The following is a 21,900-nucleotide window of genomic DNA, read 5'->3' on the forward strand; positions in this document are numbered from 1 at the left end:
TGTGGAGGAAAATAAAGCAGGGGGTGGGGCAAGCGTTACTCTGCACAATCTTAGACTCTATGAAGTAGGTAGAAGCTCCATTTTACAGATGGAGACAGTGAGGCTTACAGAGGTGAAGTGACTTGTCCCAAGTTTTCCAATTCATAAGCTGTAGCGTTGAGACAGAAACCCAGGTCTGTCTCATACCAGAGTGGGATACATTCCACATGCTCTCATTTATAAACAGATTCTTCAAACTGAAAGCATTTTTACTAGCTTTCATCTCTTAAAACTCTGCACTTTTAGTTCTTCAGCAACGTCAGCCAATTACCAGGTTCCTCGTGGGTCTTTATTTAATCTCATCGCAAAGGCTGCCACCTGCCAGAGTCACTCTGCCATTAGCTCAGCCTAACTGTTGCATTTGCTGCAGTGGATGGCTTCCACTTTCCAGAAACTTCCCCCCAACCCTCTCTGCTTTCTAAGCCCTCTCAGTTTCTCTTCTTCCTCATGGATTCTCCTCTTGCTTGACCTGCCCCATCATGTACTGTGTTCCTGACTGCTTGGGCCTCTTCTCGCAAACACCGTCCCTGGGTGGCCCTATCCTGTCCACGGTCTGGGCCTCACATGGGCCAGTGGCCCCTCAGCTCTGCTGAGCTGCAAAGCTGTCTCACAGGCACCTAAACTCTAAAATGCAAGTTATTTTCTTCTCCATTCCTGAACCCTGGACAATGTTCTCTCATTTATTTCTACATCCCATCAATGCCCGGTCCTGTGGGACCCACCAGTGCTGCATCACTGCCCTCATTCCCTCGGCCCCTACCTCACCCCAACTCTCATCTTCTCACCTTCTCTCCCCAACCTGATGCTAGTCTGGCCACGTTCCCCCACCCCCTCTCTCAGTGCTTCCAGGTGATCTTTATAACACATACACTGGTTATAAATTCCTAAAAAACATTCCATGGAACCTCATTGTTTTTGGTCAATTGTCAAGCCTCCAGCCCTTCGTGATCTGCCTTCTATTTATTTCTCTATCTTACCTTCTTCCACTCTTCACAGGCTGCTCTTAGACCCAGCCATTTGGAGCTACCTGGAATTCCTTTCATGTAGCCCGGCATTTCAGCACTTTGTTCCTCACTCCTACTGGTTGGACACATTGAGCTCCCCCTTCTCTGTGTCCTCACACCCCACCCAGATACCACTTATCTCTCGTCCCCTCAACCCTCAATGTTCTTGTCCATCTCCCTAACAAACTGTAAGCTCTCCAATGTAAGCTATGCTATGGAAGGCAGGATGGCTACTTTGTCTCTGTATCTTCCTTACCCACAAGAGTGACTAGCACACGAGAGGCTCTTGATAATTGCTCATAGGCAAACAAAGTTCGTAGCCTGCCAAAACCAAGTTTTTGTTTCACGATTCCTACCAAAATCCATCTCACTAGAACTTATGGATCATATTTTAGCGAATGTTAGACAAAAATCAAACCACAGTATGTAGCATAATTAAGAAGAAGAAAATATAAACAACAGTTATAAATAGTATTGCAAATAGATTCCAAGACTTGTGCTGATTTAATCAACAAGCACCAAATGCTAAGATGTTTTCCTCTTGTCAGAAATGCCATAAAGTATAATGGACCTAAGCCAACAGTTCACGTCTGAGTCTCATTTTTCTTGTGCAAACAATGAGGACCTGGACTAGATGTCCTCCAGGCACGTTCAGCTTTCCCAGTCCAAGGATCTGACATCAAATTGCACCTGAGGCTCATCACTTTTGCCCTTTATCCTTACACCATCCTTCACCACTGCTGTAGATGCATCTGTAGGTATCTGTCCCGCCCACACATGAATAGTCTCCTCCATCCCCATGGCCATGGGGTGGGCTCCTGGCAGCCATGTAATTATGGTGTGATCGTGCCCCCCAACTTCAACTGAACGGTTCAGGAATGGGCCCCGACCCAGGCTGGGCCCACTCGAGACCCTTCACTGGGAATCAAGACTTGACCTAAGACGGATGAGGCCCGGTCAAAGCTGAGCTCTTAAGAAAGCACCAAAAGCTGTGGCATAGCTCTCCAGCCATTCACTCAACTCATAATTATTGAGTATGTACACAGTGCTAGGGCTGTTCTCGGCAGCTTCTGAAGGCCACAGCAAGCCTTCAAGAACTGTCTGGTTTCCTGATGGCTTTCTAGTTCTCGGGCCCAATCCTTCCTGAGGCCGACGGCATTGCCGCCCTTAGGTTCCCGGTGAGGCCCCCTCGGTCCTCACAATGAGGACTTTGTTTGATGGAGCTCGTGCAACCTGGTGGCAGCTTAACTGCCACTGAAGTGTTTCAACTCTTACCCCCTCACCACCTCCAGCTTTTTAGGGCTACCCTGAGCAGTTGTGCCCTCTCTCCTTGTGGGCCTTTTTCTATTGCTGCCTAAGGCCATGGAGCTCTCACAGGAACTCATACTAAGGGCCCAGAGGCAAGCACTGGGTCTTCTTTGAGTGTTTTTCATAAATCTTTTCTTTTTTCCAATGAAGCACAGCCATATAAGAAATGGAACAACAACACAAAGTTCCACAATGCTCTTAAAAGGAGGTAAAAGGGCCTCGTGTAAGTTCATTAGATACAACCGACGCTCCTCACAGCAGTTCCAGCAGAGAAAACATCTTGACAAATCAAGTCCTTTAGTCAAAACAAGTTGGAGTCCAAACACATGGAGTAGATATAAAATATATTATTTTCAGGAGACTGAAATCCAAACCACAAATGCCAGAAACGCATTTTCAAAGTGCTGCCTATTAGACATGCTCGTTTTAAATTAAATTGTGAGAGTGGTAAGGTATGGTTCGCTTTATTTATTAGATCACTATCAAGCTTTTCTCTACAGGGATCAAGGTGCTCCACGCACAGGCATTTGGAGAGAAGACTTGACTGTTTACAAAATGTGACGTTCTGTCAAAGCTGTTTCTCTCCAGTTTGATAGTCCCCCTCCCCCCAGGGCACCGCCCTTTGAAGCCGACAGCTCCATGTGGCTAACCACAAGCCTAGCCTCTGGTGGAGGAGTGCGCTGAGCTGACTCCAAACACTTGCTCAGAATTGCAGCAAGAATGATCTCGTGGGCACCCAGCTCTGCTCCCCAGCCTGCCTGCCTTCCTTGACAGGGCCTGATGGGGCGAACCTGGGAGAGCAAAGTCCTACAGCTCATCACTCGGAAAGGTTTTTTTTCCTTAGATTATATTATTTAAAATGATTGCGGGCAAATAGCAGGCATGCCTTTCATTATCAAAGCCTTTCTGGGCTCACTTATTTTGAAAGCAGATCAGAAGCCTAAGTACATTTTCTGTCCTCTAGATTGAAGGGAAAACTCCTAGAATTAACCAAACACTGCCCTTGGTGGGCTGGACAGCCAATCCTACATCGAGGTAAAGTGCGGACTGCATTTGCCTAAAGCGGCCTCAGCGATAGTTTCTGCTTCACATGCTCTGGTTCCCTTTTTCATAGGAAGACAGTATATCCCTCCCCTTGAATCCAGGTGGGCATTTGTGACCGCCTCAACCAACAGGATACTGAGGAGTGATGCCCTGTGGCTTCTGAGGCTTCCCACCTGGCAATCTCTTTTAGGATGCCTGTCCCTGGGATGCTGTAAGGAAGCTCAGGCCACGGGGAGAGGCCTGTGTGGAGAGGAGCTGAGTCCTGTAGCTCACAGGCCGGGCTGAGCTACCAGCTGGTGATCAGCATCAACCTGCTGACCATGGGAGTGGACCATCCTGGAGGCGAATTCTTCTCTGCTGAGCTCTGCCCAGAGAGCAGACACACAAACAAAATAAATGATTGATAATATTTTACGCCAGTGTTTTGACATGGCTTCTTACGTAATGAGCGATAACCAGAACGGGTTGGGCGGGGGATGAGAGACTTCTGTGGAGAGTCTGATTTATACAGGAAAACAAGCTAAAGCAATGAAAAGAAAGTGACTTTAACAAGTTGTAGCCTGACACAGATGAGGTTCCGACTTTAGTAAGGGCAAAATACAGCTGCCTTGATTCCCTCTCACACAGGGTTTATTTGAGGCAGAGAATCTTGGACACACAGGCATTTTTCCTAACTTCCACTGTCTGCGGACATTTACATCAATAAGATTGATTTCTGTGAGCCACTTCCGAGGCCTCCCTACAGCACTGGGGCTGATTGAGGAGTGCTTGCGGGGCAGAGGTGGAGCTTCTGAAGTGCTCCTGGTGGAGTCTGGGGTCCGAGTTGTCTTGGGCTTCTGCCTCTGTGCCAGGTGGCCAGGGTCTAGCCCAGCTGGCCTCTCTTCCCTTGAGCCATTTTGTCACGGCACGGGCACAGAACTTCACCGGCTCCCACACCTTGCTCCAGGAGGGAGGGTATGTGTCTGAGACCGAGGACATCAAGCCGGGACTCACAGGATAGAAGAGAAAGGGGGTCTGGAAAAACACCGCACAGCCACTTCTCTCCCACGGGCAGAGAAAGTCCACGTCTCTTAGCAAGAGCAAGTCGGCAGTGAGACAGGAAATGCTTGTGACTTTGGGGGAAGGTGTCAGTTCTCTTCTGTGTGATTCATTTGTTCACTCAGCAGTTAATCTGTATGCACCAAATGCCCACACACGGGCTCTGTACAGCAATACAAAGACGCTCAAGGTGGCTCTTTTCTCAAGAGCCACAGTCTGGCCAGGATCACGCACTTGTGCAAATAAAAATAGCAAGTACATACTTAGCACTTCCTGTAGGCCAGGTACTGGTGTGAATCCTCCGTATGTATGAACTCACTTAATCCTCACCACAGTCCTGTAAAGTAGGTACTATTATCATCCACATTTTACCAATGAGGCAACTTAGGCACAGAGGGCTTAAGTGACAACATACCCACGGTCACACAGCTGGTAAGTGCGGGAGCTCGAGTTCTAACCCAGACCATCTGACTCCGGATGTTACCACCACTCCCTATTGCCTCTTGTAAACAAACATGGGCAGTAGAAGGAGGTCAGTGGTGTTAATAGAGCATAAACTAGATGGCCTTCTATTATTTACAAAAGCAAACAGAAAAGTGAGAGATGTGGAATAGAAAAGCGACCCCCAGAACCTCCCGACAACACGCACCCCGCTGCCTAACACTGTTCGGACATTTCTCCTGCTGGCTCCTCTGAGTCTTCACACTACAAAACCAGCCTCTCTGCTTCCATTCTCTTCTCCAGAGAGACAAAGATGGTGGAAGAAACAGATCTCCATGCTGTCTGTGGACAGAAGACGGGCCCACCAGGTTTCTTCGACAGAGGCGAGGTGGGCTTCCGTCTCCCCCAGCAGGGCAGTGCTGGGCGGTGAGCGGGAGCCCGTGGGTCGCTGCTTCTCTGGGGTGACATAATGACAGAACAGTGACTGGCTTCGCCTTGCTTAGTAGCTGCTGTAAAGGGGGGGCCAGGGAATACGCTGAGGGTCACTGGAGTTGCCTGGTCTGGCTGCTGCCTTCTCTCCCTCGTGACGTTGTTGAAACGTAGCTTCGGCTTAAGGGCAGTAAGCTGGAAAGAGGAACCACTGACGGAAGCCTGCTGCTCTCTGAATGGGCGCCCTCACAGGGCCACTCCCAACCTTTAGCGGGTGCCTGCTGTGTGTAAGGCCCATGCAGGTGCCCCATGCTGAGGATGCAGGAAAGAATGAGACCCAGATCAGCCCTCCTTTCTCATAGCCATAGCTTTCACCTCCTTTTTTTTTTTTTTTTGCGGTACGCGGGCCTCTCACCGCCGTGGCCTCTCCCGTTGCGGAGCACAGGCTCCGGACGTGCAGGCTCAGCGGCCGTGGCTCACGGGCCCAGCCGCTCCGCGGCATGTGGGATCTTCCCGGACCGGGGCACGAACCCGTGTCCCCTGCATCGGCAGGCGGACTCTCAACCACTGCGCCACCAGGGAAGCCCTCACCTCCTTTTGATTGTGGCCGAAAGCAAGAAATTCATTTAAATCACAAGTGTGTATGTATGTGTGACTCAGTTTTTGGTTTCACGTTGCTAGCCTGTTCTATTTTTCTGCGTTAAGAAGTGCTGATTACAACCCATTGAACTGAGATGTGCAGTGGACGAAGCCGTTCAGTTAGAACATGCTAGTCTGGAGAAAGATACCTAACACGTATAATGATAAAGCAAGGAATGAGTGCAGTCACAGAAGTGCGCACACAAGGTCCAGAGCCCTGACGAGACACTGGGGCCTGGAAAACCCTCTCCTATGTTTTTCCTATCACCGTCATGGGGACCCCCAGTACACTCTGCGGTAATGTCTTCTGGTCTCTTTCCCAGAACATTTCCTGCCGGCTTCTCACCCCCCGCGTAGGCTACAGATACTGCCTCTGGTGACTGAGCCAAAGTCATCTGTGAAACCACCTGTGAGTCCACAGACAGGATGGGGACAGATGAGCAGCTCAGCTCCCTTTCCAGCCCTACAGCTCTCCCATTTGGGCGACAGTATCCCAAGCACAGAAGGAGCCCACGTGGACACCTTTATTTCATCAGGCTCTGTCTGTTTGTTCCCTTCAGGCACAGCATCAGTGGGTCTGGAGCGAGAAGGGGGGGAAGCAGGTCCCAGAGGCAAAGAGCAGGGCAGCAAGTAGCGCGAAAGCAATGGCTGTCGGCTGCTGCTACAGAATGAAGATGCAGTGTGTGGAAGCAGCTCACACCGCTGCGCAAATTTCTTCTCCTGGGGCTGTACTGCCAGTGAGTCCCGGGACCAAGTCCCAGAGAAGCAGACAGGGTAACAGCAGATGACCCCGGGAGAGCTCCCTCACACAGGCTGTGGCTTGATGACCAGTCCGGGCGTGGAGTTGACTGAGGAGCTGCATAGATACTGGAGAGGGAAAGCATCTGTGCTAATGAGTCGTCAGGAAGAAAAGAATTAATGACACATGAATATTTAACTTCCAAGAAAACACCTGGCAGCATCCTGGCGCCAAGAAATGTGGTTAAGAGCGCGGGCTCTGGAATAAGACTGACCTGGGAACAAATCCTGTTGTCCCATTTCCTGTGTGCTGTCTGGAAAACACCTGAGAACGGAGGGGAGGATGACCCAATTTGGGCCTTCTGGAAGTCCACATCTACTGCTTAAGCTTTCTGAGCCTCAGTTTCCCCACGGGGAAAGCAGGGATAATGAAAGGGGTGTTGTGAGGTTTGAATATGAGAATGGCTGATTCCCTGGTACAGCTGACCACAGGTTAGCTGTTTGACTTTGGCAGTGAAAATCATCAGAGAACAGGACCAGGGAGACTGGTGAATGGCTGTGGCCATGAGAGCTCCATCTCCTCTATCCACATCCTCTTCTTTCCACTGGCCTTAAACCAACGTAGAAGACACCCTCTCCTGACGGCATCGCCCCCCATCTCAAAGGCGGAGGTCTTTGAGAAGTCACTGTTAGGTCCTCAAAGCCCTGCAGTTCCTTTTTCCATTTATCCCAATTTTGTTTAAACTTTGAACACATGGGCCAGAGGTAACTTTCCTTGCCAAGTTCTGTGGAATGATGGGAAGAGCCGGCCACAGAGGCCCATGTAGAAATGGAACAAAATGATTCTCCCTTGGGCTGCTGGGATGAGGAGGGCTACTGGGCCAGCCCACCAAGACTCTCCCACCCCCTGCAGAGAGATGAGAGCCCATGGCTACTGAGAGGAGAGGCCCGGCAGCTGCGGGCCGAGGAGTGGATGCTGACAGCTGCTGGAAGAACACACATTCCTTTTTCTTAAACCCATTACATGGAAACCTCTCTTTGAGATCAGTCTCCAGGGGCGGGGGCATCTCTTCATGAGCTCTAATTCCAAGGATTTGAATGGAGAGAAACACAGCAGGCCAGTGCTGGCCCAGGACGGTTCTAAACATCCTCTCAGGCAAAGCTCCCCTTAGGACAGCGAAGCTTCCGACCGCAAGAAGAGCTGTAGAAAACACTCCGTGTAGTTTAAAAGGGTAATTTAAAAATGTGATGTCTCACGGTTCATGAAACAGTGATGGAAAATGCAAGTGGACAGTCCTCCTACAACAGACAGTCTATGCTGGCCTCCAGAGAGTTGCAAAGTCCGTTAGCACATTAAAGGCACTGTGAAATCTGACAGCAAAGAATTTCGGGTTAATTTTCTGTTTATCCCATGGGTTCCCAAACATATTTGGTCACAGAACCCTTTCGCCAGGACACAGTTCTTTCCGCAGAACATCACTGGCCTAAGAGCGAGTTAAGGCCTCCTCTCACTGACACCATGCCTCCTTGCAAATTAGAAACTCCTGCAGTAGGCAGAGTGCAGACAGGTTCGAGCCTCCACGTGTGCCCTTGGCCTGACCATGGACGCAGCAGCCTGACTGGGAAAGGATAAAATGAGCCGTCCTCAGACTTGACGGATCAGGGCAGGAAAGTCCACTCCTGTTATTTTAGTCTTTCTCCAAGGTTAAGTCCAAGCTTATGAATGAAGGAATAGGGTGCTCGGGTGGATAAGGTCAGAGACCACCTCTAGCCTGGAAGCTTCTGTACAAACTAGCCACCACGAAGGGCTGCTGGACAACCCTGGGCTTACATTTAACATGGGAGTCCACGAACACTTTTGAGAAGCTGAACTGTGCTGCATTGTTTAAAAACAAACGACAACAACAAAAAAAAACAGAGGGAAAATGCACCAGCCGCGCGTTGCATCAAAGCTGATGATAACTGGGACCATTGGGAAGGAGACTGGGTGTCCATTCCAGCCGTTTACTGCTTGGTTTAGAGTCTGATTGGCTTCCGTCCTCCGGCTTTTGGAGTGGACCAGTTCTCCTGGCACATGCATTTATTGAACTCTGAAAGGTCTGATCTTCTATGCAGATTAATTCATGATTTCAAAGATGCTTTGAAGCTGGCAAAACATTCTGTTATTTCCAAGAGTTATTACAACTGAAATCCTGGCATAGAAGAGGAGGTCAGCCTGTTATCTTGTTTAGATCTTTTTAAATTTAGAAACTTTATAGTGGGTTAAAAATAGATCACATTTGTGTACTTTTCCTCCTTTCATCTCCAGTGCAAAGGCTGTTCAGTAATTTTGACCTACCCTTAACACTAGCCAGGGAAATTCTCATGCTTGTCACCCAGGAGTCTGCTAAGCCAAAATAAAAGTCATTTTCAAATGGATTTTGGGGTGATGCTAGTTATACAACTGAGCAGAGTTACTCATTATCCCACATAATAAGTTCTAGAATTAAGAGCACCAGGCTACCACTAAGATCTGTGAATGGTATGTGGATTCCTGTTAAGTGAAAATGTGGGCCACGAGGGAAGTTTTCAATAGTGCTACCCTGGAGGGCTTGTGTCCTTACCTATTGATCAGAAAAGATCATAATGCTTAGGTCAAGAGAAGCTGTATGAGGCTGGAAGGTCAGGCTGCTTATAACCGAAAGTTAAATGAAGATTGCACCTGATTTCAGAAGGGCCAAATAGTGGACGTTCTCCTTTGTGGTACTCGCCAGGGTTAAGGGGGTGCCAGCATTTTCAAGCCCAGCAAAGATAGCATTACACTCAGGATTACCTCGTCATGGTTACTTTACCTTCATGAACATGCTAAATCCAGTTTTAAGGAGATCGGTGAGGCCTGAAGACATGTGTTCAATGTCAACGGGATCTGGCCTCTCGGGATTAAATATTTCCTCCACAACCTGCTTCAACAACGGCTTATAGGATGCCTGGAAAGACAAAACATTGTGCTGTAAGTAAAAGGGTTTGTTTGATTTGCCTAGAGAGAGGGTAGCTTTCTCTGCACCAAACGAAGCAAAACCAGTTTATTCTGATACTGAGCAATGGCTGTGATTCTCCATGTGTGAAAAGACAATATGACAACATTGATTTGGGGGGGAAATTTTTATCCCACTACACTAGCACTATTTTTTATTCCTCACACTCCCTTCCATAAGCAAACGCCTCTCACCACAGCTATAATCCTAGTACGGCTAACTTTTCAATCTAGATTTAAAGTGACAATTTTTTGCATGAAGTATACTGAAAAGCAAAGTATTGTCAGTTGATATAGACAGGAAGACAATCTCCTAAACATTCTTAGAATTATGCTCCCTTCTGCTAGGATCCCGAATGTTTTCTTACAATGTATTGTCACTATCCAAGGCCAAAGCAATCCCTCCGTCTTTTAGAGAGGTCAACTCCAAGTACAAACTGGCCAGAAAAAGCAGCCAAGATGCCCAAAGAAATCTGACCAAGGTCAGGGCTTAGAGAAAGCAAGCCACGCAGACTATGAGAATTTCAGTAGAATTAAGCTGATGGGAACTTACAGCAACTACAGTTTGGTAAATGGTGCTAAATCTATCCGCATTTAGGTAGTATTTGGAGGAAGCTGCCTCTGGCCAATGTATATTCCAAGCATGTTCCCCCACCTCTTTCCTTGTGTCTCCTCACTATCAAGCTTTTCCTCTCTCCTTCCCTTCGCATCGGCTGGACCACCTTCCTCCCAGTCTTGTTGCTACCTCTGCTGCTCCAGATATGTTCGGCAGCCCAGTTTGAGCATGAAGGGTGAAGGAAGAGGAATGTCTTCCCTCAAAGCACTCTGCTATATCTATTACAGGCTCAGGAAAGCCAGGCTATGACAGCACTGTAGAGATGTCATGAACTGTTCCTGTCTTTGCACTGGCCAAATCTGTAACCGGCCTCTAGCCAGTGTTGAGGATATCTGGTATGTTAATTTCACCTCTGGCTTCATCTTGCTTTTCGTAGTCATTTTTTACTCTTATTTCCCCCTTATTCCAACTTTCTTACTTGAAATACCTTAGAAATATAGCAGGGTATAAACCATCAAAATCATAAACAGTCGTTTAGCTAGAAGGTAACTGGTGCATTTATCAAGGATAAGATGCAGGGAGAAATAGCAGCTGTTGAGTTGAGGGTGCAGCTCTCCTCTGCTTATTAGTCAAACAGACCACTGCGTGCCCAGAGATCTCACGGGCAAATGCTCACGAAAGGGAAAGCACTGGGCAGAGACACCGATAACACAGAAACTGAAAAAACCAAAAACTGTGAGTCAACCTTCCTAATACCAACATAGATTTTAAAAATTTATCATACAGGCAAAAATACAGAGGTTTGAAAGTACACTTTTTTGATGAGGCTATGGGGAAACAGACACGCTCATATACTGCTGGTGGGAGTGCAAATTGTTACAATCGGTGTAGAGAGTAATCTGGCAATATCTATCAAAGTTACAAATGCATCTGACTTAGCAATTCCACATCTAGGAATTTATCCTACAAATATGCTAATATATTCAAATGAGATCCACAAAGGACTGTTTATTGTTTATAATAGCAAAAGATGAGAAACTCATGTGCCCATCAGTAGGGAGCTGTTTCATAAATGGGATACATCCACACGAAGGAATGCTATGGAAGCGAAGAGGGAAGCTCTGTGCTGATGGTAAAAAGCAAGGTGCAGAATAAATCGTGAGTGGAAGAAGCAAGGTGAGGAACAGTGTGTATGATGGGCGTTTGTGTAAAATGTGCCAAAGGGAATATGAAAGTTTGCATTTGCTGAAACATGCAAAAAATAAACTGGTGTGATATACAGAATCACCACGAGCAGTGATCATGGAGTGGGGGAACGGACAAGGGACACAGGTGAGAGGAAGCCTTTTCACTATATTCTTTTTTTAAAAAGCACAGTTAAAACACCACTACACACACACACACACGCACACACACACACACACACACACGGCAAGAATGGCCTTTTTTTCCCTCACCTGTTCAAAAATTAATAAATTATTTATGCATGGAAGAGATTCGAGTAAAGCACACCAAAATGTAAACAAGGGCTAACTCTAGGTTCTGGGAGTAGGGGACATTATTTTCTTTTTTTTCTAAATTTTAGAAATTGACAGGTATACTTCTGGAATCATAAAACAATCCAATAAATATTTTCAATGTTAAAAAAAATAAAGTTCATGGAATGGCCTCTGAATTCTACAAATCCTCTTCCCTGAGTAAATTGTCTTGAAAACTTTTCTACCACCTCAGGCTTTCCGGATATTTAATCTCTTAAACTTTAATCTCTTTAAATTGCTCTCCATGGAGAAGTCCTTTGGTCAATACTCTGCCACCTTATCATCATTATCATCAAATATTCATTGACTGCTTCTTTAGAAATAGAATCCAGTTTTTGGACAGGCACATGATCAACTGGCTGAAAGACTCCATTCTCCAGCCTTCTTTGCTGTTGGGTCTGCAAGTTCTGGGCAATGAGATGTAAGTAGAAGGGGAGTGGGACTTTCAGAAGTCTTCTATTTTTAAAGGGGAAGGGTATGCTTTCCTCCCCTTTCTCTGTTTGCTGCCTGGAACATGGAAGTGATGACTGGAGCTCCAGCAGCCACTGTGTAAGACAGGGCCATTCTTTAGAGATACTGGAGCAGAGGGCTGGAAGAAACCCAGGTCAGTGGAGACTGGTGGAGCCACTATAAACATAACACGGATGTACTGAATCAGGACCTACTTATGTGACAAGACAAAACCTTACATGTTTAAGCCTTACGTTTCAGATCTTGTTACTTGCAACTGAATGAAATTCTAACTGATACAAAGCACAAAGGGAAGATAAAGAAATAAAAAGGCCATTTCTTCTTTCCAGGAGTTTACAGTTATTTGTTTTATTAGTCTACATATAGTTATATAGAATAACATTAAGCAGAACCACAGAGAAGTACACATACGCTGTCACATTTAAGACAGGAGAGAGTATACCCCCAACCTACAGAAAACAAAAGAGGCTGTTGCTCCCCGTAGGATGTACCTTCTGTAAGAAGGAAGAGTAGTGATCCTGAGAAGAGCTCAGGTATAGGAAAAAGTTGGTCCTGTTGTCCAGCTAAAACACTATGCCTAGGGCCTCCTCTGTGCAAAGTACAGTGTACCAGGGTGACAGGATTGCTCTCAGGGCTCCAGAAGCCCCCATGTAGACTGTGAGACAGGGAAAGAAGGAAGCGTAGAGGGTTAGGGATCCTGCTCTCTCCCTTGCTCCAATTTCAGCTTTCCAATTTCTTCTTTAAAACGACTAAGCACAGAACCACTAAATAACATTGTCCATTTAAAGAGCACGATTTGGGAAAAGACTTTCTTAGGTACAAAGCAGTATACTAGTCTCGTGACTTCTTAGCAAACACATTTCTTAGTTTTCCCAAGTAGGGTTTTAATCATGAGAACTTTTGGCTCCTTCCTCACTTAGTTTGGACTTTTTTCTGCCCCAAATCATGTCACTGAAATCTGACTGAAATGAATAGCTTTTGGCAGTAGCTTCTTAGATGACGATCCTCTAACTGTCATGGAATTTTCTATTCAGCCAGAAGCTACCCAATTCTCAGCAAAGGACCATAGAAGGTGGTGATGGGGAGACAGATGTCTCGCCCTAGTGCCCTGCTCACAAGTTTTCCTCACATGTTAAAAAGGACCAGAGGGGAGATTAGTCGTGTAGTTTGTCTACATAAGAGTGTTAACCAGAGTAATTTAATTTTCCTAATCAAACATTCACTGTTAGTTCATCTTTCGGGGGGGGGGAAGGAGAGGAATTAAAAACACAGACAAATTCATCCTTATTTCTCGCTTATACCACATCCAGTGTGTGCTGGCAGTAAGGGGTCTGCGCCCTATGGTGCAGGGCCTACACAATCATTCAGACACCCAGGTTCCTGCTATTGAGAAGCCCCACCAGTCCCTAGGGCACTGGAATCCCACACTGAAGCCTTTGCATCTCATCAGCAGAGGATGAAAGAGAGAGAGTATGGAGGATTTCCAGAGAGATTTTATGGGTTCAGCCTGAAAGTGATCTGTATTACTTCTGCCCATTGTTCATTGGCCAGAATTAGTCACAAACCTACATTTACCTGCAAGAGAATTTGGAAAATGTGGTCTAACTATGCCAGAAGGAAAAGGAAATGGAGTTTGGGGAACATGTATAGCATCGTCTCTGCCACAGACACACCGTAAAGTCTGGATTGAAACATTAATATAACTATTTCCTTAATAACTGGCAGGTTGCTTGTTGTAGGCAAAGGATTATTAAACCTCTCTTCCCTTCTACATAAGAATCTGACCTTTGGTTAACTTTCTAGCTCTGTTTCCTTGGAAACCTGATAAGGGAAGAATGTCAAACTCTAGCCAGGCAAGATTGCTTATGATAAAAATGACCCCTGCTTAGTAAATTGCATTAGACTGGGGTAACTATAAATACTGGACAGAAAGCCAGGGCTTTGGGCTGCTCTGAGTATGATGACTCTTGTGTGGTTGGCCATGGCCCTTGGAGGAATGCTGGAAGTCATGTCAGTGGAGTTGTTTCAGAGAAATTGGCTCCTATAGGATATGAGGGTTTTAAGCCAGAGGACTCCTGCCCCTACCCTTCCCTCCATGTGAGTCTAGTTCCCTCACTGCTCAGCTGTCACTTCAGGACCAAACCGAACAGCTCCTGGGTAGCTGCATGGACTGCTTCATGATGGTCACAGGACTACTTGAGAGGAGAAAAATGCCCACTGTTCCCTACCGTGAGCTATGTTCCTGTCCTCGGCAGACGGCTGCAAATGGGGGCTATGACCACAGAGATGACTTATCTACTAGGCACAGAATGCACGATGCCTAGGGCCCACAGGACTGTTAGCGACCCATGAAAATGCATTGATTTCTTTTAAAATGAGAAGAAAAAAATGAACTTTTTGGTCAAAGATAATTTTTTTTTTTTTTTTTTTTTTTGCGGTACGCGGGCCTCTCACTGTTGTGGCCTCTCCCGTTGCAGAGCACAGGCTCCGGACGCGCAGGCTCAGTGGCCATGGCTCACGGGCCCAGCCGCTCCGCGGCATGTGGGATCTTCCCAGACCGGGACACGAACCCGTGTCCCCTGCATCGGCAGGCGGACTCTCAACCACTGCGCCACGAGGGAAGCCCAAAGATAATGTTTTGATATATAATATTATTTGTCTCTATACCAATGAAACTATAATATAATTATATATGTAATTGCATATGTGTAAATATAAGAATATGAATATATTCAGTAATCAAATAAATATATTTATATATAATTTTTATTATAATATTTAATAAATATTTCTTCACATAAATATATATATATAGAGAGATTTTGATACAGGAAGAGGGCCATGAAGGTAAAAGTGCTAAGGGCAATGAAAATCACAGTGTGGCCCTGTATGACAGTCTCATGAGGCTAGCTTGAAGGTTTGGTAGAGCCTAATGAGACCCCCATGGGTGTTACACATGAAATAGATGAAGTTTCAAAAAAAATCAGAAACTCTCTTTTTTTCTTTAAATGACCAATATCTGTTCCAGAACAAACTGGGCTTTTAATATACCAGAGTTAATCAAAATGTGAAAAATAAAATACTTGTTTCTATGTCTCTGGTTACTCTTTTGCGGTATATGATTAGATCTAGAAAGTTCTTATTGACCTGATTCCAACTCTTGAAGAAAGGTGTTGAGCATAGCAACAGTTGATGACATTACACATAAGTCAGAGACAATTTTGAGAAACTAGTCTAACTCCAACAGCTTTGTTTTTTTTTTTTTTGTGGTACGCGGGCCTCTCACTGCTGTGGCCTCTCCCATTGCGGAGCACAGGCGCCGGACGCGCAGGCTCAGCGGCCATGGCTCACGGGCCCAGCCGCTCCGTGGCATGTGGGATCTTCCCGGACCAGGGCACGAACCCGTGTCCCCTGCATCTGCAGGCGGACTCTCAACCACTGCGCCACCAGGGAAGCCCCCAACAGCTTCTTGAATTTGGCGCACCTTAAAGATGGCCTAGGACAGGGGTCCCCAACACCTGGGACACGGACCGGTACCAGTCCTAGGCCTGTTAGGAACCGGGCGCACGGCAGGAGGTGAGCGGTGGGCGAGCGATGCGTCATCTGCCGCTCCCCATCGCTCACGTTACTGCCTGAGCAATTCCTCCCCACCCCACCCCGTGGAAAAACTGTTCTGCCATGAAACTGGTCCCTGGTGCCAAATAGTTTGGGGACCCCTGGCCTAGGATATCCGTTTCCGAGAAAACTGGAGTTGTTGCCACAATCACACCCCCAACAGTCGTGCTGCTGACCTTGGCTTTGCTGGCTGGTGTTGGTGCAGCCAGGACCTCTCTTGGTCCTATTGCAGATGCTTCTCTCTTTTTTGCAAAACCGACTCTGAACAACTAAGTTCTCAGAACTAGATTTGTACTGAGAGTATTTACTTTGTTTCAATCCAAGCTTGTACAGAAAAACATTTGTTCAAAACTGGTCTTGGCTTTGAATACTCCATGGCTTATTTATTTTTATGTTTTGCTGCAGTATGACTGATTTTTTTTCTCCTTTCATCTTCTTAAGGAAAATGGTTTGCGCTGCAGATGAAAAAGTGGTTCATTTGTCTATCTGTTCATCCGTCCATCCATCCTTCAAACCAGAAGCAGATTACTTAAAATATCTTTTGATTAAAGTCCCTTCAACTTCAATATGAGGAAATCAAAGCCCAAAGCTATTAATTAATTTGCTTGAATTCACACAGGCAGTTAGAAGTTAGACTACAGGACAGAGCCAAGTTTCCTGGCCCCCAGCATAGCCCTATCTCACGCAGAGCCTTTCAGAAAGGATGCTAGCAGGTCCAGGGTGAGGTAGATAGAATCAGAAGGAAGAACAGAGCTTAGTGCTTGCAAAAGACCAGCTGGTGGCCAGAGCTGGGGATTGTTGATGTTGATGAAGAGACTGGGCCTACAGACTGTTCAGAGCGCATATTTCACCGGGCACAAGATGAATCAGGCCTCCTTGGGCCCTGCTGGTTCTAAAGGCTCTGGTTCAACATGCCGGAGGCACAGAGGACAGTGCGCATCTGTGGGAAGTTTCCTCCAGGGCACAGCACTTTGAGACTTCTGCCAAAACCCGTCATGCAAGAGCCGTGCAATATTTTGTCTGAAAGGGCTCATAAGCTCCTTGCCCTGAGTCATCTGAGAAACAGCAGCACATCAAACACTGACATTTAGGAAGGAGGTTAAGCCTCCCATTAAACTGGAACATTTGTAGTAAGAAATGAAAGCATAAGAAGACTTGCTGCGCAGGCAAAACTGGGGCTTATGTTTCCGGTCAACAGAGTCTATGGACAAACATGACTTTTCCAAACAAATGGGTGCCAGCAGTAGACTCTGACCAAATGCCACAGCTAACAGGACAGTCAGCTTAAGAATGACTCCCTTTCTGTGTAGCCCATCTCCTAATAAAGGAAATGACGAAATGCTACGAAAGAGGACGAAGAGAAGGTCTATTTTGTCCTTTACTACAACTGTTAGAGACAATGCTTACACAGCACTGTCTATGTGTCAGCTCCTATCCTGAGAGCTTTATATATATTTTTCAGAGCACTTTTATGAAGGAGCTACACTGTTAGCTCCTGCTTACATAAGAGGAATTAGGCACAGAGAGGTGAAGTAATTTGCCTAAGGTTACACAGTTAGTAGGGAGCAGAGCTGGGCTATGAACCCAAATGTTGCTGTTAACGTACATGCTAACCTCCCTCTCACTAAGAATTAAGAACATAAGAAATGCCTTTCTGGATAAGACCCACAGTCCAGGACCCACCCATCCATCCACCTCTCCGCCCGCCCCTAGGTGGCAAGCACTGTGCTGGGCTCTGCATGTACCGTGGTGAGCAAACCCAGCTGTCTCCAGCTTTGGTGGTGTGTTCTTCAAATAAAGAGCTTCAGTGGCAGCCTCGCGATCCCCATCATGCTCACTCTCCTGGCTGTGGCAGAGGTACTAGTTTCCTTGGAGGGCCACGTGTGTGGTGATGTTCTGGGCTCGCTTCTGGAGACCTAGTCTAGATCCCACTCCTCTAGCTCTTTCAAGATTTTATATGTACTTAATTTCTTGTATGGAATCCTGCTCTCCTTAAAATGACGAGAGTGGTGTCTCCTTTCTGCATCTGAGCTGTGACTGACACATTTTCCTAAAGGGCTAAAGGATGAAGGTTAAATAAGAAGTGCCTCAAGCTAGGAGTGGAAACGGGAGTGGCTCTAAGAGTCAACTCATTTACATTGGAGCAGGAGAGAGGTACCCTGGGAGGGAGGCTGGGGCTGGTAGGGGCCCTGAGATCCAGGGGAGAGAGCCCGATACATAGCACTGGTCCCAGGGAGCCCGGGACATCCCAACTAGATTCTGTGTAGGAACAGCATGGAGCTAGATAGAAAGCACAATTTTTTCCTGGAGCTGAGGACCAAATTGGGAGAAGGGATGGACAGAAAGTTGCCCAGCCAAGGTCCATCTTCAAAGCTAAACAAAGCTGGACTCTGTTTCTACTCTGGACATTTGTTGTTTTCTATCTATACACATTTTTGTCCCAACAAATCCTCCAACATGTGATAAAAATACATGTAGCACATTTAAGATGCACCCAACAAATATTTATCGAGTATCCACTACGTGCAAGATACCACTCTAGGCACTGAAGATATGGCAGTGGACAAACCAGATCAAAATCCCTGTCCTCAAGGGGCTTCCATCTGTGATTGAAAACTTCTTCTTTTTTTTTTTAATAAATCTATTTATGTATGTATGTATTTATTTATTTGGCCACACTGGGTCTTCCTTGCTGTGCATGGGCTTTCTCTAGCTGCAGCAAGCGGGGGCTACTCTTCGTTGTGGTGCGCGGGCGTCTCACTGTGGTGGCTTCTCGTTGCGGAGCGCGGGCTCTAGAGCGCAGGCTCAGTAGTTGTGGCGTGTGGGCTCAGTTGCTCCACGGCATGTGGGATCTTCCCAGGCCAGGGTTCAAACCCGTGTCCCCTGCATTGGCAGGCAGATTCTTAACCATTGCGCCACTAGGGAAGTCCTGAAAACTTCTTTAAGTTCAAAAAGTGTTGAAAAACTCAAACAGGTAAAAATTATCCATAATCCCATCAAAAATTCTTCCTCTACATATGTAAGTATAAAGCAAGAAGCCAGAGTTCCTCCTTGTGCATCTAACCCTTTCTGTTCCCCGCATATAACCATTATAAAATTTTCCTAAAATGTTAAAGACTTATTAAATATATACACCCATGTACTTTTTATTTTTAAACAAAAATAGGATAATGCTTTACAGAATGATCTACATCTACACCCAATAGATGTACATCTACACCCAATAGAACATGAACCCCTGTTTTATTCTGAATTCTCCAAGCAGAGCCCAGGACAAGGACCCAAATACAGTCCTTGCCAAGTATATTTAGATCCCACTCATTTTATTGGTTGCACAGCATTTCACTAAGTGTCTGTATAATTATTATTTGATCCCCTCAAGATACACATATACTCCCTGCCTTGTCCCCACTTCCACTCACTGACATTTAGGATTTTTGGTGAACGAGTTGATGTTACTGACTCACTGTAAGGGAAGTGTATGCAACAAGGGAAAGTTCATTTTCCAAAGGTGATGGCTGCTCAGACAGGGTTCTGAGGTCTGGAGAAACTGTGTTGCTAGCAGGGAGATAAAGTCTAGGAAACTTATCACTGTCCTTATTATGCCCAAGATTTATAGCTAATACATGTTTATGTGAAGTTGGCCAAATTAGTCACCATGATGATCACAAAACTGAAAAGACCTCATTAATTTAGTGGTTTATCTTCCCCTTGCCAATGATAGTAGCCACTTGCTTCTTGATATCCTTTGGTCTAAATTTCATCATATGTCAACATTTCGATCACGTCTTCTAGGATCAGTCCATACTGCCATATTTAAGATTGGTAATTTTTTCATGACAAAACTACAACTGATTAATTATCTGAGTGATTTTGTCTGTATTTCGTGGTAGTGATGTTCTCAGATCATTGAACAAAAGATGGGAATTTATATTACTAAGTTGAGTGCCGATTTCTAAGGTCTTTTGTGTCTTGGTGGGTGATTTCAGTATCTGAGATCAGCATTATTGGTCCTTATTCCTAGACCCTCCAGGAGAACCGCGGTGCAGCAAGCAGAGAGGTTTTGGGTTGGCAGAAAAGACCTGGCGTCAGGCCCTGGCCCACCTGTGTGCCTGCTTCCTGGGTCTCGGGATGAGAATACCTCTCTGGCCTACTTGTCGTGAGGATCAAAGGGAAAACCAAATGTAGGGGACTCTTCAAGTATCAGCTACTATACAAATATATGGGAGGAAGAATCTGGATTTTGCTAGGTGGTAGCAGGTAACCTTAGCTGTTGTCGACATGCCCACCTTACAGAGTCAGAACCCTCGAGCTGAACCCCTCACTATGTCATAGTCCCCACTAACAGCTCATTCAACTCTCCAAAAAGCCTTAGCAAATGGAGCGAATTTTACTGACTATTTCATGGGGAGATGGAAGAGAAGATTCCTTCACACACTCCACAGCAAAACCCAATGATCTTTTCTGTCAGAAACATCTGTTCTTCCTTGAAAGCTCACCTCTGGCCACCAGGAACCTGCGGGTTGTCTCTTCCTTGTCCAACAGAGACTGCCCAGCCTCGATGGCCCCAGCTTTCCTTCACCCCTTCGTCTTCCCTTTGGGTCTTTCCGTGCCTCCCTGTGCCTCCCCCGCACCTCGCCCCACGGAGTTTTGATAAAGCAATTACCCCTTCAATCTTGGATTCTCATACCGTCTTCCTACTCCCTGGTCAAAACATCCTTGCAAGGCTCTCCGACTCTCCTAATAAAGTGGGGGGGGGGGCATTTTAAATAACAAACGTTTTTGCTGGCATCAGCTTCTTTTTCCCTTGCCATAACATTATTAGGTAATTTTGCTACTCTTAGATCCAGAAACTTGGGCACTAAGGCCACCCCACATCTGGTGCTTAGGGACTTGCTTAAGGTGACAGAACAGCTCTGGGGCAGTTATAAAGCAGCGCTGACCCGTAATCCAGTGCTCATCTCACTGCATCAAGCCTGAAATACAAATAAACTGGGAAGCTTTCAGATTCAGGGGAACCCAGAACTCTGGACTACAAGGGCCTTGGATTTCATCTTGAACAGATCCTTCATTTTAGAGAGGTTAAAATGGAAACTTTTCTTTCAGTCTCTGAATCCTAAAAATACAACACAGATTAGACGGTTACTTTAAAACATATGTACTTGCCTGGTGGGTATGATTTCCAGGAACATATACAGACTTAAACTGTTTCATGAGATTCCGAGCTCCAGCAATATCCCGAAGCGAAGTAAAGAGTTCATCCACGGCACTTCTGGACTTGCGAAATGTCAGGTTAATTGAAGAGTCACAGCCTGAAACAATCCAGAGATATTTGCTTCGCTGAACAAATCTTTACACTGAGTTGTAATCGTGACAGGTTGAGCTCATGTAACATAGTTGTTGTTGTTGTTTTTTAACCCTATTTCCCCCTGGCTGTTCACCAACTGGGCTGTTTCAATCACCCCTGAGCAATGAAACACATTGAGTGTAAACGCCTTTGACAGAAGTAGAACTCAGAATTGCCTGGGATTGCAGCCACTGGCTTCAACCCCTAGACTGCAGAAGTTTCACAAAAAGAAAGCTCCCCAGGGTCTAGTGTCCTCTGAACACAGCTTTGGGAAAATAGGAGACACAAAGGAAAACACAACAGAGTACTGTGATGAACCGCTCTCACTTGAATCCCACCAACAGTTTCCATAAAATAGAATAGCAAGAATGAGAAAGATCATAGAGTTGCTCCAATAACAGAACTTGCTGGGATGGGCATATAATGCGCTAACAAAGCTTATGGCGTATTTCAAAAGGCAGCCATTCAGAGCTGATCAAACACAAAGGGGGCCTAATAAGAAGACTGTTCTCGGAAGTGGTTCTATTTCTTTTTGAAACTCATAATAGATGGATTTCTTCTCTGTCTTGTTACAAGCTCATGCAGAAGAGGAATGATCACGGTAAGTCAGAAGTTCAAAAAATAGAGAAAGATTCAAGATGAGTATTTTTGACTGTTGAAATAGTGCAGATACATGAACT

General features: G+C 45.9%; 1 protein-coding gene across 1 annotated transcript in view; it reads right to left on the reverse strand.

The window, feature by feature from the left end:
- Nucleotides 1-21,900, reverse strand: part of SCFD2 (sec1 family domain containing 2) — a 402,719-nt gene that overhangs the window by 23,370 nt on the left and 357,449 nt on the right. The window contains exons 6-7 of the mRNA XM_022564339.3: nt 21,040-21,185; nt 9,512-9,646 (exon numbers count right to left, since the gene is read on the reverse strand). Of these exons, the coding sequence (XP_022420047.1) occupies nt 9,512-9,646; nt 21,040-21,185 (281 nt within the window). The remainder of the gene's footprint in view (nt 1-9,511; nt 9,647-21,039; nt 21,186-21,900) is intronic.

The sequence above is a fragment of the Delphinapterus leucas genome, chromosome 5 (genome assembly GCF_059928025.1).
Source record: "Delphinapterus leucas isolate spDelLeu-1000000601 "Yukka" chromosome 5, BTC_Dleu_Yukka2, whole genome shotgun sequence".
NCBI classification, from domain to species: Eukaryota; Metazoa; Chordata; class Mammalia; order Artiodactyla; family Monodontidae; genus Delphinapterus; species Delphinapterus leucas.